The following is a 27,970-nucleotide window of genomic DNA, read 5'->3' as shown; positions in this document are numbered from 1 at the left end:
AGGGGGGAGGTAAAGGAATATAAGGGGAAATCACTTTAGGCTGCAGGGTTCAGGGAAGAAGCTACTGAGAGTGAGAGCTACTCTAATGGATCAGATTTCACTTAGCATTTGCATATTAAATCTGATGACCTCATGAAGGCTGTGAATGTATATAAGTCAGGTTTATGAAAACCTAATTAGCCTCACCAACATTTCATGTTTTTATTAGCTTTGTCACAGACATTCCAGCCTCCATTTTCATACCTTTTCAAAAACAAAGTTAAAGCTAGACCCACCATTCCTCAAATATCATTACAGTGACTCCAGATTAAGAGATGCTATAGAGGAGAACTCTGATTACCCAAAAGTCTTGAAGAATATTAGAAACATTAAAATAGTCAGGGGGAGCCGATCCTGATCCCAGACTTCAAACCCAGCTGGAATAGCTCCCTCAATTGCAGACTGGACCCATCATCCCCAAGACTGGTTGGCACAGGATGAAGTGGTGGCAATTGTGTTCCAGGACTCCTCACTGAGTATTATTTATATGAAGAGCTGGGAAGGGCTCTTTCCATCTGATTTAGACTTATTAGTGAGCAGAAAAATGTTTTGGGTCTGGGTCTCCCACCCAAAGAAAAATCTGCTGAAGGGATTTTCCTCAATATTTTCCAAAATAACAACTCTCTTTGTGGAGACCAACCAATGTTTCAACCCCTAGGAAATTTGTTCAGGAAGTTAAGAGCTTTTGATAATGGAGATTAAAGGATTATAATAGAAGTCTCAACACTAACTCTAGTTTTCATGATTTCAAAAGTTGTACTGTGATGATAATACCCATGTGGTACATTGTGAAGTTATGATAAACTGCAGAGAGTTAAATTGCATTCATCATGTCCCTCTGACTGTCTCACCTGTATTCTTCCCACTAATCCATGTTCCCCTGACTCATTCCAAACCTCTGAGTAGCTTCAGACAGCCATTGTTTTAAAAAATGGAGATTAAAATGTCCTTCTTTTCTCCAAATCTGGAATTCCCCCCCCAATGATTACATTAACATGAAGCCTAGTCCTGGATCAGTAGCAGTTTAAGGTGTTAACACTCAAGGAGCACTCAGGGTTAGAAAATGGGAGCTCTATAACTTTACAAGGTCAGAAATACCTGCTTACAATGTAACAAGGGTTTTGCTTCTAGCTCGAGTGGATCATAAGATATCTGACCTTAACACAACAACATTGTTACATATATATTGTAAAAGCTTTTGTGATAGTCTTTCAAGTTTCCTAAAGGAAATTTCCTCTAACTCTGAAACCTGTACAGGCAGCCTGGTGTATTACAAATAGTACCAATAAAGTGTAAGAATGTTCTCTACAATACAGTAGCTTTCTGAAACATATGTGGGCAGGTACAGAAAATATGCTGGTGTAGGATATAAGTTTAATTGGCACCACTTTACACTGATCTACACAACTCATTCAAGGCTTTGCCATTTGTGATTAATGAAGCCATCCCAAATCATTGTATTTATTTCTATTTAAGAGATGTAAAATTTGGTACCTGAAGCTACATTTAAAAATAATACAAAAAACCTCACCACAATAAACTAAATCTTCGCTAAAGCAACCAAAAAAATTGGTAATGAATCATCTCCCCCTATCAAAATAATCCTCAGAAAAGAGCCAAGAAACTTGAGTTCATTTAGACTAGGGGTTCTCAAACTTCATTCGTGGCTTGTTCAGGGTAAGCCTGGCGGGCCGCAGCTTCCAGTGGTCACGGGAAGTGGTGACCTGGCCTGTGCCACTTCCTGCAGCTCTCATGGGCTGGGAATGGCAAACTGCGGCTACCGGGAGCTGTGAGCAGCAGTATCTGCGGACGCTCAAGTAAATAAATTGTCTTGCGACCCGCCAGGGGCTTATCCTGAACAAGTCACGAACCAAGTTTGGGAACCCCAGATTTAGACCTAAGGAAAAAATGAATTCAGAGTGAATTCTCTCCAGAGAACCCAAGGCCTCCACCCATGCAAGTTTAGGGATTCAATCTGGCTTTCTGGCTGAATAGCTCAAACTGCTCTCTTTTTATAATTCAGTATTCTTCCTTTTCATCCTTGACCTCAAGGCAGCCATTCAAAACTTGGACTAATCCAGGGGTTCTCAAACTTCATTGCACCATGACCCCCTTCTGACAACAAAAATGACTACATGACCCCAGGAGGGGGGGACTGAAGTCTGAGCCCTCTCGAGCCCTGCCACCCCAGGTTGGGGGGGACAAAGCCTGAGCCCCACAGCCCTGAGCTAGGGGGACAAAGCTGAAGGCCTTCAGCCCCAGGCAGAGGGCCTGTAACATGAGCCCCACCACCCAGGACTGAAGCCTGAGGGCTTCAGCTTCAACCCCAGGCGGTGAGGCTGGGGCTTCAGCCCCGGGTGGTGGGGCTCGGGATCCAGCTTTCAGCCCCAGGAAGTCTAAGCCAGTCCTGGCAACCCCATTAAAATGGGGTCCAGATCCACTTTGGGGTCCCAACCCACAGCTTGAGAACTGCCAGACTAATCTATTCTCTGAACACCGCCTTCACAGAAAGACACACGTTTATGGTTAATTTCTGATATGGTTCTGCTCCTGCTTCTCAACAAAAGCATTATGCCATACTAAACTATCATATACATTCCATCCAGTATATTATATATTGCTGATATACATATATATACACACAATTTCCTCACCCTCTAGATATTAGATATATTAACACAAAACCTGTAAATAGTACTCCAACATTAAAGAGTAATTTTTAATTGTAAATTATTATACAGGCACCTATCTGGAGAGGATATTGACAGATGACAACTATTCAGTGAAGAAATTTTAAAGAACTTTCTGTCAGAGCAACTAGCCCCACCCCCCCACTCAGCCCCCAACCCACACTCAAAAGACATGAAAAACCTATCTTCATTTAAAAACACGTGGTTTACCAATTTGAATTAAGGGAACAATGTAGGCCTGCGTTCACTCACTAGGAAGCCTTTACTTAGAAGCTTACCGTCCACTTAAAAAAATACAATAAAACCACAAAGCACTTAAAAAAAAATTCTAAGGAGAATGCAGGGAGTGATTCAATCAGATAAGCTTTGTATTCAAAGTCATCTGTGAAGCATCAAAGTTCTGTTTGTTGGCATCTGTGCTCCAGATGGTTTTTTTTTAAAACACATTGTGTTTCTTATTGTCTCCAATGATCAAAATTTCGACTGTATGCAGTTCCATATTTGGAGAATGCATTAATTAATTACAGGTTTTTCCCCAGCCTCATACTTTGTTTCTCTACATAACAAGCTGACATTAAAACTGTTCAGGACACCTATTTTCCTGGAACTCAGTATGTGACAATTTCATGGGATTAGTATAGACATACATAAATATTTTAGTTACATTCCCACAAACTGTGTGAGTTTTTTCCCATCCACAAAAACAGTTCTTAATGTGCTAGGCATCATCAAATCCTTACATCTATTAAAGCAGTGGTCCTTAACCAGGAGTACACATATCCCTGGGGGTACACAGAGGTCTTCCAGGGAGTACATCAACTCATCTAGATATTTGCCTCGTTTAACAGGCTACTTATGTACTAGACAAATTAAATTTTCATACAATGACTTGTTTATACTGCTCTATATATTAAACACTGAAATGTAAGGACAATATTTATATTCCAGTTGATTTACTTTATAATTATATGCTAAAAATGAGAAAGTAAGAAATTTTTCAGTAATAGTTTGCTGTAACACTTTTGTATTTTTACTTCTGATTTTGTAAGCAAGTAGTTCTTAAATGAGGTGGAACTTGGGAGTATGCAAGACTCCTGAAAGGGATACAGTAGTCTGAAAAGGTTGAGGGCCACTGTATTAAAGAACAGTCAGAATTATAGAGTCCAAGCCTACCCCAGAGCCCACTGAAATCAATCGATTTAAATTAAATGTGGATACTGGCCTGTCTGAGTGGCAACAATTAAGGATATCTTATAGTTAGATCATGTTGTTTAATAAATTGGAGGTATTATACAAATCAAACAAGGGGCACATTTTCTGCAGTATGTTATAATCAATATTAAGGGATTTGAATGCTCACTGATGACTGGATAGCCAGCTACTGTGAAGAAGATCTTCATAGTGTAGATATCCTTTCTTTATTCTAAGGTGCACATAAAGCTCTTAAGCAGACCCCAGGTTTCAAAATGTCCTACATTTTGGCCTGCTAATGATTTAAGGGGAAAATAAATAATTCTATAGCAGAGCCAGAAAGTCTTCAAAGCAAATGAATTTGCAGGAATTGTGATGACAATTTGGGACTAAATTTTACTTTTATATAACTCTCTTTCACTTTAGGGTCAACCTAGAGAATGAACTGTAACTCAGAGTCACAATTTGTCTCCTTATACTATTGCACAGAGGGAGAAATATATTTTTGTGATGCAGCCATGTGTTCAGCCAATCATTATGGTCTGCAAGTAAGGGAGATGGAGTCAGTGCTCTTTTCACTCCCTGCCCATTTTTGATACCTACCTGCCAGCACTTACTCAAGGGCAGAGGATTGAGAGGCTAGCCCCTGACCTCCTCTCTGGGGCCAGACACAAAATGAGCAATGTTGAGCAGTGGATTAAACGCCTCACTCCTTCTCACCCACTCTGCATGGCTGTGCAAGGGCTGTAATAATCTAGCCTGCAGTGTTTTAACAGTTTGAGCTTTTCAGCAGCTATTACTCCTTTTAAATAAATACAATGCAAGATTATTTTAAAATGATAGTTATCTTAACAGGAAAGAAGTACAGAGTTACCAATGGTGCAATCAGAATAATATCAGGACGGATGGAAGAATCTGTCAAAGCCTGAAGCTTACTTAGTCATCTTTAATGGATGTGATGAAGTTGATTATTACCTTTAATGAAGTAACAATTTTAAAGGACTTTAGGTGCTGGGGCTATGAACATATCATTTATACTGTCATACCATTTATACTGTCATACAGAAGATTACAATGGAGTCAAATCAGTTCAAACTAATCTTGGCTAAGTAGCCCTTCTGGAGGCAATATTATTACTGAACATGAGGCGGACTGCCATCGCTCTCAAAAGTATCACTTTTACAGGTGGTACTTCTGGGAGTAAAATATTCACAAAATGTGGCTGTGGAAAGCCAACTCTCTGGGGTAGATAGAGCCTCATTCTGCAGTCTATACTGGAAAAATCAAACACCAAGATTGGACATATCTGTGCATAGAGTACTAAAGCAGGAATAAGTAGTAAGCTGTATGTCGGGACTGAGGCAGACTGAAAGTTTTGTAGGAAAAGCTTGCATAGCATCTGCCCCATGATCAAATTGAAAGAATGTACAATAGGTGATTTTGTCATACACCCAATTCTCACTGCTGTGACTTAAAAAAGGGAACAATAAGAAAAAGCTGGAGCATATCTGCCTCCGTTATGCCTTACTCACAACATTTTTCTTTGTCTCTCATTTGAATGTGCTATACATTTCCTAACGATTTAACTAACGACAAAAAGGAACAAACACTATTCTTGAGATTTTGTAACTATATACACATTTATCTGTTTAATAACACATGTATGCTATATTTGTCAATAAATGTATCTCAGAAAGATATAAATGAGTTTTTGTTGCAATATTTCATTAAAACAATTGGAAAGTGAAAGCAACGTTTTCCTTGTCTTAATAAATAATTTGCAGAAACAAGTTGTAACAAATTATTTTTTTGGAAAAGATGAGCTTTGTAATCAGATATAAGAAAAGAGTGTGTGTGTGTGTGTAAGTAATATTAGTGAGTTAAACTCATATTCTAACCTCCGCTAAAAACCTTCATTAAGCTGCAGTTACAAATATAAACACCTATCAATTGTTAACTTGGACACCCTCAACTTGAAAAAAATCACACTTCTCTTCAAAAACTTTGTACCAAATATATAGTTACAAGTAACTCCTAAAATGACCAGAACTGGAAGAAATTAAGCACATATTTTTAAAAAAAAACCCTCTATTTTTTCCTGTTACTTTACTTTGTGCATTTGACACCATGGTCTCATTCTATATTAAGGGTTCATTTAAAGGGTTAATATATGATCATTTGATGTTTTAATAAATGGCTAATCAATTGTTATAGCTTGTTAGAGAAACCAATAGGTCAATAGGTTGTTTATAACTATAGTTTATAACATATACCTCATGCCTCTAACACGCTTATAACATCTATCAATCAATCATTAACACAAACTATTTATAAGTAACCAACAGCACTTCGTATATAGTCAGTTTTACCTATAGTCAATGAGGAAGGGAGAAGGTGACTAGACTGAAAAGGTCTTTTCAAACATAAATGGAGAAACTGAATTAAAAAACCCAACCTTAAATTTTGTTTTAAGGGTTTTTGTTTCTTTGTTTTTAATCAGGACATAATGTTTAAAAGAGGCTCTACTAAGAACGGATTTTTTTAAAGTTGTTTTTTGAGTTTTATTTTAATCAAGTTGACAACAACAACAAAAGAAAAAAAGAAAGAAGAAAACCTTATAAGAAGACAATTTTCTAAAAACAACACAAGCATTAGAAATTCATATTTAAGGTTGCATTTAAAAACCTAGCAAATATCAGAAAGTCCAGAATAGCAGTTATATCCACCCAAACGAGCTTAGGTCTGTCTCTATCCCCTGCTGACTTTCCACTCAATATGTACATAATGCTGAGTGTGTATAAAATTGAGACACTTTGGTGAAGAACTTTAGATGAACTACATTTTGACAAAGACTTTAAGAGATTTGCAGCCTCTGGTTGCAGACATCTTAAAACTACTTTATTTGTACAGTTTGCCTGTGGAGTCAAAGAACTGTGGAGTCTATGGGCGTGGTTTTTACACATATGTCAACATCTGTAACACGTGCTTCTGCACAATAGAGAGCAAGCCACTACTACGATGTTTCATCTGGTACTCAAGAGTTTCCTCATAAACCTAGATTTCTCAACTCTGTTTCCCTACTAAGTCTCAACGTCTGAGAACATTTTAAAGTTAGGAACCCCATATATTTTCAGAAAATTGTTCCAAATGATTTTCCTGTCTGTGGTCATTTCTGATGAAACAAAGTACAAGTCTGTTTCTTTCAGCAACTGTGTATAGTCTACATGGTCTTAAAGAAGCCTGGGGTAATTTCCATATTCACAACTCTTTACTTACTTTTTTTTTAAAGTTTAATGTTTATTCAGTGATAAGAATCACTACAGAGTTTGTAAATTGCTTAGAGCATTTAGCACATTGGCAGGGGTTTGGGGTGAGCTTGCAAACTGTGCTGGGATGGAGCCTTTTACTCTCTAATCTGCCTCCCTGTCTTCCTAGTGAGTCTCTGTGTTCTGTTTCCTTTCTCACTGACTCCTTCTCCATCCCAAATGTGAATCCTACCTGCCTCTTTCTCCACTGCCATAGATACAAGGTCAAATGTAGAGTTTACATACTCTTTATCAGGCCAACACTATATGTAGAAACCAATTCTAAGAACTAAACAATTCTTCTAAAACTAGTGAAGGGCACCTATCAGAGATAAGAGAGTAACAAATCTTTAGTTTTTTGTTTGTTTGTTTTGTTACTTTATGCTAATCCATTCTAGAATGATGGCAAATCAAAAAAGTTAACAGAACTTTCTAAACACTGTACTTTCTCACTAGTTCGACCTTCCTATCTCCAAAGCATCTTGTCCCATTTGCCTTCAACTTTTCAGGTAATTCTGCCCTTGCAGAACATCCTGCCTGTGAAATTTCAAGACAAATTGGTTTAGTTTTGTTGGAGTTAAGGGGGAGTAAAAATGGGGCTGTTTTCAGTTTTGTAAATAAAAAGACTAGCATCTCTTCATAATAAAGCACCTCACATCAAAACACTTTGCATTAGTTGCTGATAAAACTCTGTAAACTGAATGGTAAAACAGTAAACTGTGAAGACTCTTTGCTATACATCAGAAATTGCCTGTAAAAACCCTAAGCCAACTTTCCTATCCAAATACTCAAAAAAGACTACAGATTCCATTTTCTACAAGAATTACATTTATGTGACCTACAGCTAGTCTTTTGATGGATTAATCCCTGTAATCCATCACGTGCTTTTTTTTTCCTGTGGGTCATGCATCATTTTTATACTTCATATGAAAACTGCTGATGTTAAATTCCAGTATATGCCTAATATTCCTTTTAGCCTGGCATTGCACAAGCAATGCACAGATATTAATCCTTTTTCTAAGTACTCTAAAGCCTCTTTAACAAATACCCAAGCTGCCAAGATACCATACACAAGCTCTTCACACACCAACATTCAGTATGTGAATGTGTATATTATATTTCTATTCTTGTGAAGACCAAACCGTTTGAAAGAGAAAAGCATGAAACTTTCCCTATCCTTATTTCCAAGCAGAGCTCTTTATTTGCCAAAAAATGTAGGTTTGGTTCAACTGAAACCATCAGCAAATTTGTGTCAAATTTGCTGAATAATTTTGGACAAAAAATAATGTAGGGGGCTAGATTCTGAAAGGGATTTAGGCACCAGTCACAAAACAACCAAAAGAGGAGGTGATGCTTCCCTTACATCCAGAAGCCCAGTGGCTTGGGCACTCACCTGGGATGTGAGAGACAAAGTGGAACAGCTGCGATGCAGTCACAATTTGGTCCTTTCTTCCCCCAGCTCCATGGGGGAAATAAATAGGACAAGCCCTTTTCCTGACATATTTCACCTTCTTCCAGGCTGGCTCAGCTATTCTGGACAGCACATTGTGGGCAGAGGAGCCTTGAGCTAGGGCTCTGCTTGCTCCTCACCTCTGCCTGTCCTCTCCTCACACCTCAGGAGTGGGAGCTGCAGCTCTGCTCTCCCCCCTGGCAAAGTTGGGTAATGAGGTTAGCCTGAGGAGGGGAGTATGAAGGTTTTTTATGCTCCATTACTCCCCTATGTAGTTGTGCAACAAGGTTCATGAGTGATTAAAGATGCTAAACTATAATGAGTCTATTTCTGTTTGTTAGATTCTAATATGCTTGTTAGGCTAGGTCCACAGAAGACATCAATAGAACTACATCGGTATATTTATTTTGGATCCCAATAAGCTGCTAAAAGAACAAGTGTGTAAACTATCACTTGTCATCTTCATTCTTCTAGGAAGTTTATACTGCATTTGGGGCCTGATCCAAAGCCCATTAAATCAATAGCAATCTTTCCATTGTGTGAACTTTCAATCAGAAATTGAAGAGGTATAACCCACAGCTGCTTTTTTTTTTCCCCCAGTGACAGCTGAAAATCTCTCTGGACAGATCAAGGTAAGGAGCATATTGTGGGTGTGACTCACTACTGCATTACTGCAGTTTTACACCAGTGACTCCACTGATTTACCATGGAAAGGTGAATGAAATGAAAGACTTTGTCTGCAAAGTCTGGATTGTAACCTAATGCTTTTCTGCTTTCTCATGTTAAAAATATTTCAGTAGTTGAATCAGAAGCCCTGATAATGCAAACTTAAAGGTCTGAAATTAGAGATTTTAATATATTTGTGATGTTTTAGATGTAACAACAGGTGATGCTGAATATGTCAAATTCTGCCCTCAGTGTAACTGGTATCTGCAGTGCTAATATTGTTGTTACGCTGTAATTACTGAGTACTTCTGAGGGCATCATTTACCTTTAACCCAGTAGGAGCTAAAATAGCTTATATTACCATATGTTCACACATATTTGGTCTCTGTAGTTTCATTATCTGAAACTACCTAATGCCACAAGGAAACAAAAATTAATGAATTTCTGGACAGCAGCTAGCTAATCAAAGGAAGGTCCCTTACAGCTGACATTTAGATTCCATAATCTTTTCTGTTGATATGACAAATGTTAATAGCTTAACACTTAGAAAGCTGCACTTCCCAGACATGCAAAAAAGTACAGGTATGCTGTTTTCTATAGTGTAATGTTTCTCAAATTTGGAAGTGTAGAATTTGACTTGCCCTCCAAAATATGGATGTGCATCACTGTGGACACTGAAAAGTACGTGCCAGTGCATGTGTGCCCAATGGTATTTCAAGACATAGAAACATATATTCCCACCTGTCAGAGAGTTAGGGTTCGAGTCCTTACTATTTTTCCATCTGATGTGGCTTGTAAACATGCACAGGGCTCAGAGAGCACTATATACCAAATACATTAAGAAGTCGGCCACACTCAAAGGACTTAATATTTAACACAATCCAAGTGCACATTTGCCTTTTCTAAAGACTTGTGATCAGAGCTGCCCTAAACAAATGTTGTAGGCCTTGAACAACCAACTTCCTTTGGCACAGAGGACATGATATTATTGCAGAAATGTTTAATACTGGATGTTGACAGAGGAAGAGATGAGATTTAATCAATCCAGGAGGAAGGAAAATAAGCTCTTATAATAACTACATAAATAAATGACCCCAAAACTATTTAAAATGTGCTCTGAACCTGGCACAGTGAAGGGAAGGAAATGGCTGAGTGATATTATTTTCAATGAAGAGAAAAATCCTATCACAGCCCAATAAATTAAAAATCACTATGATGCTCTGAGAATGAATGAAAGCAAGAGACAGGCCAGAAGATAAATGTCATAAATTTGGACAGAGTTCTGTGTAATTGCACTCTGATGGCTAAGGACTGCTGCCAATTAGCCTGGCTAACAAATCAATCTTGCACACTTGGACAGCTCCTGCAATAGTGCAGTTATAACTGTAACAGCACATATTACTGATGCAAGCCTAACCCATCACTCAACCCAGTAATGTCCTACTGAAGGACACAGGGCCTTTTAAATGACCAAAACGTGAAACAAAACCATTGCTTTGTGTTACTCTTCATGTTCACATATGCGATTTGGAATAATTTTCTGGTAGGGAAATTTGTTTACACCATGGGATTTTAACCATATTATGGTAAATCTAACAGGAATCAAAGCAATCATAAGAGGAATAAGGTGTTAAAGAGTTGATTCAAGCAATCTGATTAGTTAATGTAAAATGGCTCATCAGAATTTCTATACTGGATCAGCCCAGTGATCCATCTAGTCCAGCATCCTGTCTCCAACAGTGGTCAGAACCATGCTTCTGAGAATGGCATGAGAACACTACAATAGGAATAATCTGCTCTACATAGGTCTCATTCTGATCTCCAGTAGTCAGACTGGTTTAAGCGCTGAAGCATGAGTTATAATATCCCTTTCAACCTTTTCATTGTCATTAATTATGATATCTCTGTATATTCTTAATATCCATACAAATGTTCAATTCCTTTTTAATTCTTAATCTTTCTATCTACCCAACGCAACTCAGAACTCAGTCTAGAAGAAACTATATCTTCAGCATTTTTGTGACTTTCCTTTTGCCACTATGATAAAATAATTTCAAGAAATAATAATGGGGGGCATTCTCTTAGATCAGACCAATCACTATACAATATGATGCCCAAACAAGGTACAAACAGCATCTAAGAGCTTAATTCTTTTTTTCCTGGAATTTATGCTTACATTTGTACATAACTGTCACTAACCTACATATTTCAGATGGGCAGATGATTTAGGAACTACATACCTACATCTCAGTTGAATGATCTTGAAATTACAAACACACACACACACACAATCCAAAGCAGAAAACCTAGTCCTCTTAATTATTAAGACAAATTGGTTGGACACTCTCCAAAAGATTTAATTAACATGTATCTAAGATTTGGTCATTCTTCCAAACAACTTTATGCTGTGCAATGATATGGACAAGTCACACCACTGCTGTTTAAATTAAGGCCAGCACATACCAACAAGAAACCCTTGGTGAACATCAAAAGAGAGTTCTAGAGACAGTGAATTGTTGCTCTACAGTACTTTGGAATCCCCAGAAATGAGCACTGTCTATTCACATGCAATGTTTAAATTAAATGCTGCTTAAAGACGAGAAAAACTCTTGGATGAGAGTATATCTGTAATGAAATGGAATGGGATCTGTTTTCATAGTTTGCTCATGTTCTTATGACACTATTAGGATTTGAATTTAAAAATTGGAATGGCCATTTAAGAGAATTCTTCTACCTGCCTTTGCCTGGAAGAGTTCAAACCAAGGTCAAATTAGAGTCCACGAAAGAAAGGATCACAAAGCAGCTGGAAGTCACTGACACAGTTCAATATGGGCACCCTGCAGCAGATCCTGAGCTGGTGTAAACTGCCATAGCTCCATTAACTTAGAATCATAGAAGATCATAGAAGGGTTGGAAGAGACTTCAGGAGGTCATCTAGTCCAACCTCTTGCTCAAAGCAGGACCAATCCCCAACTAAATCATCACAGCCAGGTATTTTTCTTCAGAACTGTTGCTTAGCCAGCCTGTAGCAGGGCATGGGATTCTTCCGTCCTAAGTGCAGGACTCTGCACTTGTCCTTGTTGAACCTCATCAGATTTCTTTTGGCCCAATCCTCCAATTTGTCTAGGTCACTCTTGACCCTTTCCCTACCCTCCAGTGTATCTATCTCTCCCCCCAGCTTAGTGTCACCCGCAAACTTGCTGAGGGTGCAATATATCCCATCATCCAGATCGTTAATAAAGATGTTGAACAAAACCAGCCCCACGACAAAGCCCTGGGGCACTCCGCTTGATGCTGGCTGCCAACTAGACATCAAACTGTTGATCACTACCCATTGAGCCCGACAATCCAGCCAGCATCTATTCACCTTCTAGTCCATTCATCCAATCCATACTTTTTTAACTTGCTGGCAAGAATACTGTGGGAGACCATATCAAAAACGTTGCTAAAGTCAAGATATATCACATGCACTGCTTTCCCCACATCCACAGAGCTAGTTATTTCATCATAGAAGGCAATCAGGTTGGTCAGGCATTACTTGCCCTTGGTGAATCCATGTTGACTGTTCCTGATCACCTTACTCTCCTCCAAGTGCTTCAAAATGGTTTCCTTGAGGACCTGCTCCACGATTTTTCCAGGGACTGAGGTGAGGCTGAAAGGTCCGTAGTTCCCCAGGTTCTCCTTCTTCCCTTTTTAAAAGATGGGCACTCTATTTGCCTTTTTCCAATTGTTCGGGACCTCCCCCAATCACCCTGAGTTTTCAAAGATAATGGCCAATGGTGCTGCAATCACATCAGCCAATTCCCTCAGCACCCTCAGATGCATTGCATCTGGACCCATGGACTTGTGCATGTCCAGCTTTTCTAAATAGTCCTTAACCTATTCTTTCACGAGTGAGGACTGCTCACCTCCTCCCCATACTGTGTTGCCCAGGACAGTAGTGTGGGAGCCGACCTTGTCTGTGAAGACTGAGGCAAAAAAAGCATTGATTACTTCAGCTTTTTCCACATCATCTGTCACTAGGTTGCCTCCCCCATTCTTTAAGGGTCCCACACTTTTCCTGACCGTTTTTCTTGTTGCTAACATACCTGTAGCAACCCTTCTTGTTAGCCTTCACATCCCTTGCTAGCTGCAACTCCAGTTGTGTTTCGGCCTTCCTGATTATACCACTTCAGGTGACCTATGACAATTTACACCAGCCGAGGGTCTATTCCGATTTTAAACATTTTTTTTAAATGACTTGACTCCTAAAGTTGATGTCTAGCACAATGTTTGTTTCAAAAAGAAAACAAACATTTTAAAAAACATTTCAAAAAAATAAAATAAATCACTCAGTAATTTGATTGCTAGGAACTGAAAAACCAAGCACTATGAACAGGGCCCCATCTTCACATGCATACAGCAGTGTGCTCAATTTAAATGTCACATTCAGCATAACTGTGCAAGCAAAGTCGGTAACTGCATGGGCAAAAGTCCAGACAGGTTTCCAACTGGACTTCTGAACATGACGTTAGCCAGGGGTGGGCAAATGTTTTGGCCCGAGGGCCGCATCTGGTGGGGGAAATTGCATGCAGGGCCATGAATGTAGGGCTGGGGCAGGGGGTTGGGTGCAGGAGGGAGTGCGGGGTGTGGGAGGGGGTGCAGTGTGCAGGAAGGGGATCAGGGCAATGGGCTGGGGCAGAGGAGGGGTCTGAGGTGTATGAGGGGGATCAGGAAATGGGGTTGGGGTGCAGAAGGGGGTGCACAGTGTGGCAGGGGGCTCAGGGCAGTGGTGCAGGGAGAGGTGCGGAGTCTGGGAGGGGGCTCAGGGCAGGGATGTGGGGTGCCGGAGGGGTGCGGGGTGCAGGCAGGGGGCTCAAGGCAGGGATTTGGGGTGTGGGGTGCAGGATGTGGGTTCCGGCCTGACGCTGCTTACCTGGAGCGCCTCTGGAGTGGCAGCGGCGCACACCGGTGCCAGGGCAGGCTCCCTGCCTGCCTTCATAGAATATCAGGGTTGGAAGGGACCCCAGAAGGTCATCTAGTCCAACCACCTGCTCGAAGCAGGACCAATTCCCAGTTAAATCATCCCAGCCAGGGCTTTGTACGCTGGAGGGGAGGGATAGGGAAAAGGACCTAGGGGTGACAGTGGACGAGAAGCTGGATATGAGTCAGTCCTTCCTTAGAGGTTTTTAAGGTCAGGCTTGACAAAGCCCTGGCTGGGATGATTTAACTGGGAATTGGACCTGCTTCGAGCAGGGGGTTGGACTAGATGACCTTCTGGGGTCCCTCCCAACCCTGATGTTCTATGGTTCTATGATTCTATGATTTGTCAAGCCTGACCTTAAAAACCTCTAAGGAAGGAGATTCTACCACCTCCCTAGGTAACGCATTCCAGTGTTTCACCACCCTCTTAGACCATTACTCCTCGTTCTGTCATCTGCTACCATTGAGAACAGTCTAGAGCCATCCTCTTTGGAACCCCCTTTCAGGTAGTTGAAAGCAGCTATCAAATCCCCCCTCATTCTTCTCTTCCGCAGACTAAACAATCCCAGCTCCCTCAGCCTCTCCTCATAACTCATGTGTTCTAGACCCCTAATCATTTTTGTTGCCCTTCGCTGGACTCTCTCCAATTTATCCACATCCTTCTTGTAGTGTGGGGCCCAAAACTGGACACAGTATTCCAGATGAGGCCTCACCAATGTCGAATAGAGGGGAACGATCACGTCCCTCGATCTGCTCGCTATGCCCCTACTTATACATCCCAAAATGCCATTGGCCTTCTTGGCAACAAGGGCACACTGCTGACTCATATCCAGCTTCTCGTCCACTGTCACCCCTAGGTCCTTTTCCGCAGAACTGCTGCCTAGCCATTCGGCCCCTAGTCTGTAGCGGTGCATTGGATTCTTCCGTCCTAAGTGCAGGACCATGCACTTATCCTTATTGGGATTATCCTTCTTTTGGCCCAATCCTCCAATTTGTCTAGGTCCTTCTGTATCCTATCCCTCCCCTCCAGCGTATCTACCACTCCTCCCAGTTTAGTATCATCCGCAAATTTGCTGAGAGTGCAATCCGCACCATCCTCCAGATCATTTATGAAGATATTGAACAAAACCGGCCCCAGGACCAACCCCTGGGGCACTCCACTTGACACCGGCTGCCAACTAGACATGGAGCCATTGATCACTACCCGTTGAGCCCGACAATCTAGCCAGCTTTCTACCCACCTTATAGTGCATTCATCCAGCCCATACTTCCTTAACTTGCTGACAAGAATACTGTGGGAGACCGTGTCAAACGCTTTGCTAAAGTCAAGAAACAATACATCCACTGCTTTCCCTTCATCCACAGAACCAGTAATCTCATCATAAAAGGCGATTAGATTAGTCAGGCATAACCTTCCCTTGGTGAATCCATGCTGGCTGTTCCTGATCACTTTCCTCTCATGCAAGTGCTTCAGGATTGATTCTTTGAGGACCTGCTCCATGATTTTTCCACGGACTGAGATGAGGCTGACTGGCCTGTAGTTCCCAGGATCCTCCTTCTTCCCTTTTTTAAAGATTGGCACTACATTAGCCTTTTTCCAGTCATCCGGGACTTCCCCCGTTCGCCACGAATTTTCAAAGATAATGGCCAATGGCTCTGCAATCACAGCCGCCAATTCCTTCAGCACTCTCGGATGCAACTCGTCCGGCCCCAGGGACTTGTGCACGTCCAGCTTTTCTAAATAGTCCCTAACCACCTCTATCTCCACAGAGGGCTGGCCATCTCTTCCCCATTTTGTGATGCCCAGCGCAGCAGTCTGGGAGCTGACCTTGTTAGTGAAGACAGAGGCAAAAAAAGCATTGAGTACATTAGCTTTTTCCACATCCTCTGTCACTAGGTTGCCTCCCTCATTCAGTAAGGGGCCCACACATTCCTTGGCTTTCTTCTTGTTGCCAACATACCTGAAGAAACCCTTCTTGTTACTCTTGACATCTTTTGCTAGCTGCAGCTCCAGGTGCGATTTGGCCCTCCTGATATCATTCCTACATGCCTGAGCAATATTTTTATACTCTTTCCTGGTCATATGTCCAACCTTCCACTTCTTGTAAGCTTCTTTTTTATGTTTAAGATCCGCTAGGATTTCACCATTAAGCCAAGCTGGTCGCCTGCCATATTTACTATTCTTTCGACTCATCGGGATGGTTTGTCCCTGTAACCTCAACAGGGATTCCTTGAAATACAGCCAGCTCTCCTGGACTCCTTTCCCCTTCATGTTAGTCCCCCAGGGGATCCTGGCCATCCGTTCCCTGAGGGAGTCAAAGTCTGCTTTCCTGAAGTCCAGGGTCCGTATCCTGCTGCTTACCTTTCTTCCCTGTGTCAGGATCCTGAACTCAACCAACTCATGGTCACTGCCTCCCAGATTCCCATCCACTTTTGCTTCCCCCACTAATTCTACCCGGTTTGTGAGCAGCAGGTCAAGAAAAGCGCCCCCCCTAGTTGGCTCCTCTAGCACTTGCACCAGGAAATTGTCCCCTACGCTTTCCAAAAACTTCCTGGATTGTCTATGTACTGCTGTATTGCTCTCCCAGCAGATATCAGGAAAATTAAAGTCACCCATGAGAATCAGGGCATGCGATCTAGTAGCTTCCGTGAGCTGCCGGAAGAAAGCCTCATCTACCTCATCCCCCTGGTCCGGTGGTCTATAGCAGACTCCCACCACTACATCACTCTTGTTGCACACACTTCTAAACTTAATCCAGAGACACTCAGGTTTTTCTACAGTTTCGTACCGGAGCTCTGAGCAGTCATACTGCTCCCTTACATACAGTGCTACTCCCCCACCTTTTCTGCCCTGCCTGTCCTTCCTGAACAGTTTATAACCATCCATGACAGTACTCCAGTCATGTGAGTTATCCCACCAAGTCTCTGTTATTCCAATCACGTCATAGTTCCTTGACATCACCAGGACCTCCAGTTCTCCCTGCTTGTTTCCAAGGCTTTGTGCATTCGTATATAAGCACTTGAGATAACTTGTTGATCGCCCCTCATTCCCAGTATGAGGCAGGAGCCCTCCCCTCACAGACATTCCTGCCTGTGCTTCCTCCCGGTATCCCGCTTTCCCACTTACCTCAGGGCTTTGGTCTCCTTCCCCCGGTGAACCTAGTTTAAAGCCCTCCTCACTAGGTTAGCCAGCCTGCTGGCAAAGATGCTCTTCCCTCTCTTCGTAAGATGGAGCCCGTCTCTGCCCAGCACTCCTCCTTCATGGAACACCATCCCATGGTCAAAGAATCCAAAGCCTTCTCTCCGACACCACCTGCGTAGCCATTCGTTGACTTCCACGATTCGACGGTCCCTACCCAGGCCTTTTCCTTCCACGGGAAGGATGGACGAGAACACCACTTGCGCCTCCAACTCCTTTATCCTTCTTCCCAGAGCCACGTAGTCCGGAGTGATCCGCTCAAGGTCATTCTTGGCAGTATCATTGGTCGTTGGCCCGGCACAGCTCTGGGAAGCAGCCAGCACCATATCCCTGCGGCCCGTGGGGGTGGGGGGCGCAAAGGGCTCCACACACTGCTTTTGCCTGTGGAGATCTCCCCTGAAGCTCCCATTGGCGGTTCCCAGTTCCTGGCCAATGGGAGCTTTGGGGGAGGTATCCACAGGCAAGGGAAGTGCGTGGAGCCCTCTGCCCCACCCCTCCCCTAGGGGCCGCAGGGACGTGGTGCCGGTCGCTTCCCAGAGCGGCACGGGGCCCAGGGTCCCACGGGGGTGGCAGTCCCGCGGGCCGGATCCAAAGGCCTTAGGGGCCAGATCTGGCCCACAAGCTGTAGTTTGCCCACTCCTGCATTAGCCAATGTGCACATGCTAGATGTGATTTTCTGAAAATAATTCTTCTGTGTTATTTTATTTTTGTAATGTTTTTACCATTGTCTAATTTATTATTTATTATTAGATTTACAGCAGTGCCTATAGGTTCAACTTATATCAGGTCTCCATTGTGCCAGACACTTTAAAAACACACAGGAAACAGTTATACTTTGAACAGACAGGACAAAGGATGGGAGAAAAAGTTAGTATAAAAAGCAAAGTGATGAGGTTGGCAAATGTGTGAGAACCTGGATTATTTTGTATCTTATTTTTGTGTGCGCTTTCTATTTGTTTGTGTGGCATGTTTGTTGTGGGGTATGGGGGAACAAGGGGGGGTTAATTCCCCTTCCCCTTAGCTTAAATTTAAAAAAATACATCACAACAAAGAATAAAAGCAATTTTCATTTCTGTTCTCATCTCCCCAGACCAAACATCACGAATTCATATTTGAAACTAAGCACATATTGTGAGGCAGGCTGTGCCTCCTCTAATGGACAATGTCCTTTTCAAAGACCCCATCTCCAAATTCCTTTTTAAAGTCATAATAAAAGAATGAAAGAGAACATTTCTGACATTAGTCTTCTCAAGTATGATTATTTTCCACCTTGATTCATAATAGAAACTTTGGGATGTAAATGTATTTCATTATCAGAATTTCTTGAAGATGAAACAAGATAAAAATGCTACAGTCGACTATTTTTAGACAAGCAAATATAATTCCTTTGCTTTATTCAGCAACAGAATGCTGACTAACTTAGTTTTGGCACCAAAAGCACATTCATTTTTGCAGATTCCCTCCCATAGATATAAAAAGGATTTATACTATTAGTATGATGTGAAATGAGACTATGGACAAGTGTATAATTATACAATATGTCAGCCTAGTTGAGACTCAGCCTAGAGTTCTTATTCTAGAAAAGAGTGTCTAAAAATTAGTTATTAGTTGCATTATTAGCCAGAAGCAAATTCAACTGAGATTATGTTTCTCAGGGGGAAAGAAGGAAGTTCTGAAGCAAATGTACAATGTATATGAGTATGATGTACCAGTTCTATCCACAGACTTTCACAATGCCCTCTGTTTCTCATGTATTTCCTGTCTACCTTACAGTAACATGTGATTTGTGATCTACTTAAGATTTCTATTGCCAGACTTTAAACTGCTGCTAAATTTGACCGCAATAGTCCTATCAGGCATTAGACAACTCCAAGCATACTATATTAACTTTGATTAACCTTCAGAGGGTCCCTTTGTCTCAGCATATTGATTTCAAAGTTTTTCTTGTTGACCTTTAAGATTCTCTATTGTATAGTTCTCTTACATCATGAAGATTTATAGTTATCTTATACTCCATACTCCATGTTCATGTCTTTGTTATTGGCCTTTGGTCATCTATTTTCATGTTTTGTGTGAAATTTCAGTAAATGATACAGCTTTGAAATACCATAGTGTATTTCTAGTTTTTGGCATATTTTTAATGTATTTCCCTTTATATTTTTAAAAAAAGATACTAGCATGTAATGGACAACTTTAAAAATACTGTCTTCAGAAACAATTCTGGGCACATACATTGTAACATTACTATGAGTTTCTGTGGAGAAAATTATGGTGTCAGACGCAAAGAAGAATAACATGAGGTGAGGAATAAGCAGCCAGAAGAGTTTAATTATTAAGGAACAACCATTCTGTTTTTATGTAAATAAATTTTTTACAATAATTAACAGTAGGAGAGAAAAAGACATTTTTTACCACAAGTAAGAACAATTGTTTTAATTAACAAGTTTTCAAAAGATTGCCCTCAGACATCAGTTGCACTTATGGGCCTACTTTATTTCTCATCTTTACCTTTCTGAAAGGAAGTTCACTTTACTGAAATTTAAGTCATAGTCTGTCTCCCAGGCAAGTCAATTCAACAATTATCTCATTTTATACGGAAAATTATAAAAACACACCAAGTATTTGTTGTGCATATGAAACTCTTTCCTAGTTCTAATGATGTTTTATGCTTCTTTTTTTGAGCATAAGGCTTCATTTACACTACAAGCACTATGGTGTCACAGCTGCAGCTATGGTGATTTAGCTGTAAATACTTGCTACAGAAGTGGAAGGTGGTTTCCCATTGCTAATCAACTCCATCGAGAGGCAGTAGCTAGTTTAATGGAAGAACTGTTCCATCAACCAGGCAGTGTCTAAACTGGGGTTTAGATCAGCTCAACTACATCTCTCACGGGTGTGAATTTTTCACATCCCTGAGTGATATAGCGAGGTTGACCTAGGTTAAAGATGTAGACCAGGAGTGACAATTATCCCAACTCCAGCAAGACTGATTTAAAGATTCTCACTCTTTACAGCTTGATCACTTCTTAGACAGGCAGGCTGGGAATTTATTTAAACAAAATTCTGTATACAATATTCTTCTCCTCTTCCTCAACACGCAAATAAAACAAAAAATTCCTCTGACTCTCAACTGTATCTAACAGAATTCAGGATGCAAGAAAACTATCAGGTTTTAGCCTTATATAAAGACTGCTTCCCCCTACTTTCTACAGACATTTCCACAAGCAGAAGTGGGTGGGAAGTAGAAGAGGAAAAGCCTGCCAACAAAACCAGATTACCAGTTTCTTTCCTTGTGATATGGTCTCTCCTCTTCCTCATCCTACTAAAAAGCACAGTTGCATCATGCTGACATAGCTTCAAGAGTGTACAAAAGAGGGGGCTTACTTTAGTCAGATGCTGAAACCACACTTCTGGTTAAAGACAAAAAGGGATCAAGTTGGGGAGAAAAAGTGGCAATGTTCTTCTAAATTCCATCCATAAAATGAGACACCACTCACAAGAGAGCGTGCAGATTGTTCAAAATATGGTCATACATGCTCTCTCATCTCAGCTTGTCCTCAGTGGAGTCTGAATACGCCCACTGTCTCTGCTGAGCTCCTTGTGATTGGTTTCCTCTCAGTGAAGTTGGCATTCCCTGATGATGCATCCCCACCAGCGGGGCTCAAATACCTAATGGGGATCATCTAGGCTCCTTAGGCTTGGCGGTTTCTGGCCTCTGAGTTAACACCCATTGAGATGAATTGGACAGTTCATATCTCAGAGCTGTCATTTCAGGTTCTAAAATGCAGCCTGATGTCACTGCGTCAGTTAGCCTCAAAAATGTGAACCAAGTGTATGTACCACAACATCCCAAATAGCTAGAGACTTCATTTTGAAAAAGTAAATCTTATATTTTGAAGAGATCATAACAAAAGTGCTGATACTCCTTGCTGCCGTATACTGGCCCAATCTGAGCCCTGAAGATGACTGAGCAAGCAGATCCCACTTGCATGCTTGTGAGGGACAACCAGATATCAAATCTGCCCACCATATGTCAACCACTGAGCAGAGTTCTTTTTGCTTAAGAAACTGTACTTAGTGGGGACGAGTCTGGCCTAAAATGGTTTACCTACTTTCAAACTTGTTTCTTTTCACAGCTTCATAACCATTCAGAAAACAAACTTGGCAGCCTTTTTGCTGTGCTCTGGGCCACTAGGCAAAACAAAATGATCTTCAGCTGAAGGTCTCTGGATAAGCTACATAAGGTTGATTAGTATGAAATAAAGAGTTAAGCAAGGTCAGGAAGTCTGAAAGTAAATGAAAATTGAGCCGTAAAGAGAGAACTAAAGGGGCAGAGATTCTGTATATTATCTTTAACTCATAAACCTTCCTTGAGTAGGACCCATCTCTGAGGCCTGATCTCAAGTTATGGAGTTAAATCAAAACCAAAACACTTTTAGTTCATGCCAGCAGGGTCTACCAGGCCAGTTAGTATATGACAAGCTGGTATGCAGTAGAATTTACATCCAGTTGGTGCACACTAATGCACTATATAGACAAGCCCTCAGTGGGATACACTGCATTCTGTTCTGGATAGGATTACCCTTTTTCATCAGAATATTTTATGAACATAAATGTTGGAGCCAATCAACAACGAAAACAAGTCATAAAAATATTTTAATTGGTCTTTTCTTATTAGGGCAACGATCTTTTAGCAAGAAATATGCAAATAAAGTAGTTCTGGTATGTGTCTGGGTATCCCTTAGAACTCTGTTATGGTAAAGAAACTGTTGATTCAATACTAAATTTTCGTTCCAGACTCACTGAGGCTTAGTAAACAACACTTAGTCATTGCACTTAAATTCTTTGTCTTCCAAGTACATGGAAATTTACAGAGCATACATTATAATTTTGTTGGTAGCAGCAGCACCAGTAGAGTTTATTTCTTATGGGTGCTCTGCACATAAGCAACTCATGGGAGGAACACAAGGGGGGTGGAGGGGTGCCAGCTAAAGGGAAGGCATGTAACCCTCCCATGTGACTCAGCCCCACCCCACCCAAGTAGTGATACTATTTTAGGCCATACTCAAAGAGTAACAAGATCATACTTAGAGTAGTTATAAGTGGTTTGCTATCACACTGGGGTCCCACAGGGGTCTATTTTGGGTCTGATACTGTTGAGCATTTTCATTAATGACTTTGATAATGGAGTGGAAAGTATGCTTATAAAATACACAGATGACACTAGGGTAGGAGAGTTGGTTTTCTTTGGAGGACAGGATAAGAATTCAAAATGTCCTCGACAAGTGGGAGAAGACCCTCACCGTGTATCAAGTAGTGGGGCCCTTTGCCGGGATGGATGGAGAAGGTGAGTTTTTTCCCCTTTAACTGCAGGGATAGGTTTTGTCCCGCAGGCTGGTAGGAAGATGGTTGTTGACTCTTTAAGTCCCCCTTCCCCATTTCAGGTAAAGAAGCAGGAAGCAGTACAGCTGGACCAGATTAGCGAATGGGGGATGCTGCCCCCAGCCCCAGCTGACTGGAAGAGAGGGGGGATATTTATACTGAAGGTAGTGCCGGAAAAGCCTTCTTTAATCCAGACCAGAATAGCAGAACTCACCCTCCAACCCATGGAAATAGTTAAAATATCAGGTCTCAATTATCCATTGTGGACATTACACCAGTTGTCCCGTTTCTTGAGGGGCTAGGAAAGAATTTTCCCTGACTGCCAGATTGGCTGAGGCAAGGTGGATTTTTCGCCTCCCCACAGCTGGTTACGGACCTGCTGGAATAGGGAAGGGGCAGGGCTGAAAATTGGGTTATAATGTCACAACTCATTATGTAAGCTTGTGGCAGATGTCCAGTGCAGGTACTCCATAGGGAATGGATATGGTGATCAGATAAAATTGGATGGTAAAGGTTTTAAAGGAGGAATCCTTTAAAGAAGCAGAAAAAGGGGATTTAGGGCTCCTATGACTGGTACGGTGGGGAGTCAACTTCCCCTTTATTGTAGCCCCCACCATAACCTTTATACGAGGGGGGCAGGGTCCAAGCTGCAGGATGGATGGGGCCAGGATTGGAAATAGGAAGAGATGATGGCAGCCCCTGAATATATGGAATTGTATATGAAACTCTGTACAATTTTATCTGCCAGGTACTTCCAAATATGTAAGAATAAAGTTGCAGCCTAATTAAAATCACCTCCAGTGTCTCCTGTCCTTCTACCATAGCAGGACAAATGAAATCAACAAGACACATTACAATAAAGATAAGTGCAAAGCACTGTACTTAGGAAGGAAAAAAATAAATACACAAATATGAAATGGGGAATAAATAACTGGTTAAGCAGTAGTACTGCTGAAAAGGATCAGGGGTTTATAGTGGATCACAAATTGAATAGGAGTCAACAATGTGATGCAGCTGCAAAAAAGGCGAATATCATTCTGGGGTGTATTAACAGGAGTGTCGTATGTAAGGCATGGGAGGTAACTGTCCCTCTCTACTTAGCACTGGTGAGGCCTCAGTTGCAATACAGTATCCAATACTAGGTGTCACACTTTAAGAAATATATGGACATATTGGAAGGAGCCTAGAAGAGAGCAACAAAAATGATTTTAAAAGGTTTAGGAAACATGACTTACGAGGAAGGTTAAAAAACTGGACATGTTTAATCCTGAGAAAAGAAGACTGAGTGTGGCCCTGATCATAGTCTTCAAATACGTTAAGGGCTGTTATAAAGAGGACAGTGCTCAGTTGTTCTCCATGGTAGAAAAAGAAGAAATGGGCTTAATGTGCAGCAAGGGAGATTTAGGTTTGATATTAGGAAAAACTTTCTAATTACAAAGATAGTGAAGCTCTGGAATAAGCTTCCAAGGGAGGCTGGAGGTTTTTTTAAGAACAGGTCAGACAAACACCTGTTAGGGATGGTCTACATATACTTTGTCCTGCCTTAGTGCAGAGGTCTGGACTAAATGACCTCTCAAGGTCCCTTGCAGCCCTACATGTATGTGATTCTATATTCAATTGTTTGGGGGTCTCTTAGAGATAAAACTACTAGTTTTACTGAAACAGTTAAACCAAAGAGCTGTCTAACGTAAGCATGCAGTAGCTGAACTGGGTAGGAACTGTTTGAATATACTAGACTATGCTATCGTTTTACAACACTTTAAGAATGACACTGGTGAGGGGAATCAGATTGCAAATCCCAGTAACATAATCTTATTGGGTCAATTCTAAGATCTGACAAAGCACCTCATAACATTCTTCCTAACTCATGTAATTTCCCAAGGCTATCTGGGGTATGCAATTTTTATTTGAGACCATGAACAAATCATTTTAAATCCAAAATACTGCTCAGCCTTATGAATCATATAATGTTAGTACACGATTATCAAGAAAGATCTATATGGAAAAATTACAGATTACATTCTAACTTCTCTGCACCAGTCACAGAAGTTTAAACACCGATCTGTGTCATACATTTTCCTTTGTGCCTGTCACCACTGGAAGAAAAATATTCTGAAAGACTGCAGAATTTAAGACTGCTTGGTTAATTCGTAAAGATGAGTCAAGGAAAGAGAAAAAACCCTTTGAAAGTGTTCAATCTGCTTGCAAAAGTGAAATTTCACTTGTGGCATAAATGTCAAAAGTAACAGAGTAAGGACATATGAAAAAAACAAAACAAAAATATTATAAATTACCTTTTATTATGTTTTGAACAGGCCTTCTGGTGGTCTAACAAAAAGGTAATGGTCAATGAATGACAAACTTCACAATTATCAAGTTTATCCTCTGAACTTAGGAAACTTAAAAATTGGTCCAATATGCGAGGACCCATATTCCTCTTCTACTTTTACAGAATTCTGACTAGAACAAAGTGAGCATATTTTTCTCCTAGTTTGCAACAAACAAAATAAATATGCCTATGACAAATCCCCATCTGTAACAACTTTCCTTTAGGAGGTCTCTCATCTAGCTCATGTTGTATAACAGCATCCTCTAACTTGCAAACATGAATTTCTCTCAGTAAAATAAAAACAATACAGCTATAAATACACACTCATGAATCAAAATGTTTGCAAAACATGCAAGTATTTGTTGATGGGAAGGCATAGAAGCGACTCACCACATTACAGCCAGGGCAGTCAGGGCCATTCTCACACATCCTGCGACGAGCCTGAATCCCTCCCCCACATTGGGTAGTGCAACGTTCCCACGGACCCCAGCCTGTCCAAAACATATGTGGAGGGCACAGCAAGTGCTCATTGCAGTATCTGTGACAAGGGAAAGCAAGAGGGAAAAGAAACTATTTAGTACAACAAAAGGTCTCCAACTTCTACATTTTCCATTATTTAGAAAGATGTTTGCATATGGAAATGTTTTACACTGATGGCCCTATATTTATTTGTTGAACCCTTTTTAAAAAAAAAAAAAAGTCAGAAGTATATATAGTATATAACCATTAATGGAATTGTATTTTATAATACTGTGGGTGTAGCATTTTCTTCATTGTCTAATCTCTTTCTACAATCTATTTAATGTACCTACTCTATTGTACTGGTAGCATATTATTTACCATAGTAGTTAGGTCAATCACTACTTTTGTAGAAGTAACATACACAGATATCTGAGGGCAGAATTTAGTTCATGGATTAGGTAAGTAGACGTCTATGCTGGCATTACTTTTCTAGAAGAAGCAAGCTTTCTTTTTCCAATTCAAATATAGCTGAGTTTGCTTTTCAACTGTCCCAGTGTAGTTAATGTTATAGATAAAATAAGAGATAAAACATGATTCTAAGCATAGGAATACTATGGTGTTTTGATTATGTTATTGCTTTTACCTCTAAAGTGTGTTTCTAATCATGGTAACCTAGTTAGGTTTTCCCAGTGGGCTACAAACAACCCGAATCAGAAGACCAGATAGCTATCCAAAGGGAGAAGCCAAATTCTACTCCATGGATTTTGTCCGGCCTGAACAAAATCATACAGGACACAATTTCCTTCCTCACTTCCTTCCTACTGTTGATGTACTGGTTATCTACTATCTATTTTCCCTTTACCCACTCAACAAGTTTCTATCCATTTATACTGTCCTGCCATGAAAATTAACATTAATATTTCGATCTCATTTTTTTTATACTTGAATACAAATAGTGATGTTACAAATCTACTGTTGTCTTCAATAGCATCAGTGGCAGTGACCTTTCTTTCACAAATCCCTAAACACCTCAACCTATAATTCTTTATTACTAAAGTATTGGGGATTGTCAAGATGAATAGTTAGTGCATGGCAAGCTCGGGTGTAAATCTACGGTGCACTAGTTTGGCCACGCAGACTAGCTGTCTGTGTAGACCTTGCTACTGTGCACTAATAGTTCCCTAGTTCGCAATGACCTACTCTCATTTCAAAGTGGAACAGATCAAAGAGCACTAGGTACCTTTTAGTGCACAGTAGCAGGATCCACACAGGAAGTTAGTAAGTGGCAAGCTAGTGTACTGTAGGTTTACACCCCAGCATGCCGCGCACTAATTGTTTACCTAGACAAGCCCTCTGAATGTTTAGAACCAATTTCTCTGTGTATGTATGTATGTATGTGTTTGTACTGCACATGTAGATGTAGGTTTATCTTAAATGTGGGATTCTGCTTCAGAGAGTAAAGTTTGCTTTCTGGCCAGTGCAACACCACTGAAACTAACAAGGTTGCATGCGAAAAATGAGACCAAAATCTGGTTTTATGTGTACGTAGAGCAGGGCAAACTATTCACAGCACATAATGCATTTGATTAATTGAGACTTCTCCCCTCCCCACCCCGCTTCTCTGAGAATTATCTGAGAAAAACTCCTATTTGTATGTATTTGCTAAATCAAATTATCAAGAAATGGGTTGTCCAAACATATTTCAGCCTGTGTACTGTTTATAAACTATTCACCTATTTCTTTGAATATTCACTATTAGTAATTTACTGTTCACACTGTAATTGGTCACCTAAGTCACATCATGGGGTTCTGCTCTGATAGCTTCCAAACCCTCAGAATGTTCACAATGGATTTACAAACATTCTCTGTGCGAAAACAGTCACACACGCACATTTGCATGCATGTTTGTGACACTCTTCTCTGTGATCAATTGTTGAACAAAAGTTTGCTAATATGAATGTTCATGAGAATAGAGTAAAAGGGATCACATATGATGACAGAAGAAATTTCATCCTTTTATTATTCAAAGCAACGTGCACGCATTTTTTGCAGTATTCCACCTGCTCTTAGTAGAGTGGTTGTAATGAAGTTTGAGACACAGACATACAATAAAATTAATCTTTGACATGAAGCCAAGAAGTTATAGGTTCATGTCACATAAAATGTGTTATAAATGAAGTGCCTTTTTTTTTTTAATACCAAGTCCCATTTTCAAATGTCAACGTGTCATGTTTCTTGCTCTCTCTCAAGTAAGCACAGGGGAGAAACAAGACTTTACCAAATTAACTTTGTAGC

The 27,970-nt window shown here is 40.7% G+C and overlaps 1 protein-coding gene across 4 annotated transcripts in view; it reads right to left on the bottom strand.

Moving 5' to 3' along the window:
* Nucleotides 1-27,970, bottom strand: part of SEMA5A (semaphorin 5A) — a 655,298-nt gene that overhangs the window by 116,906 nt on the left and 510,422 nt on the right. For all 4 annotated transcript variants that reach the window (XM_073332372.1, XM_073332370.1, XM_073332373.1 and 1 more), the window contains exon 15: nucleotides 25,604-25,751. In XM_073332372.1, the coding sequence (XP_073188473.1) occupies nucleotides 25,604-25,751 (148 nt within the window). The remainder of the gene's footprint in view (nucleotides 1-25,603; nucleotides 25,752-27,970) is intronic.

Source organism: Lepidochelys kempii, chromosome 2 (genome assembly GCF_965140265.1).
Source record: "Lepidochelys kempii isolate rLepKem1 chromosome 2, rLepKem1.hap2, whole genome shotgun sequence".
NCBI classification, from domain to species: domain Eukaryota; kingdom Metazoa; phylum Chordata; order Testudines; family Cheloniidae; genus Lepidochelys; species Lepidochelys kempii.
The sequence above is the reverse complement of the archived record's forward strand: the minus strand, read 5'-3'. Positions and strand labels throughout refer to the sequence as shown.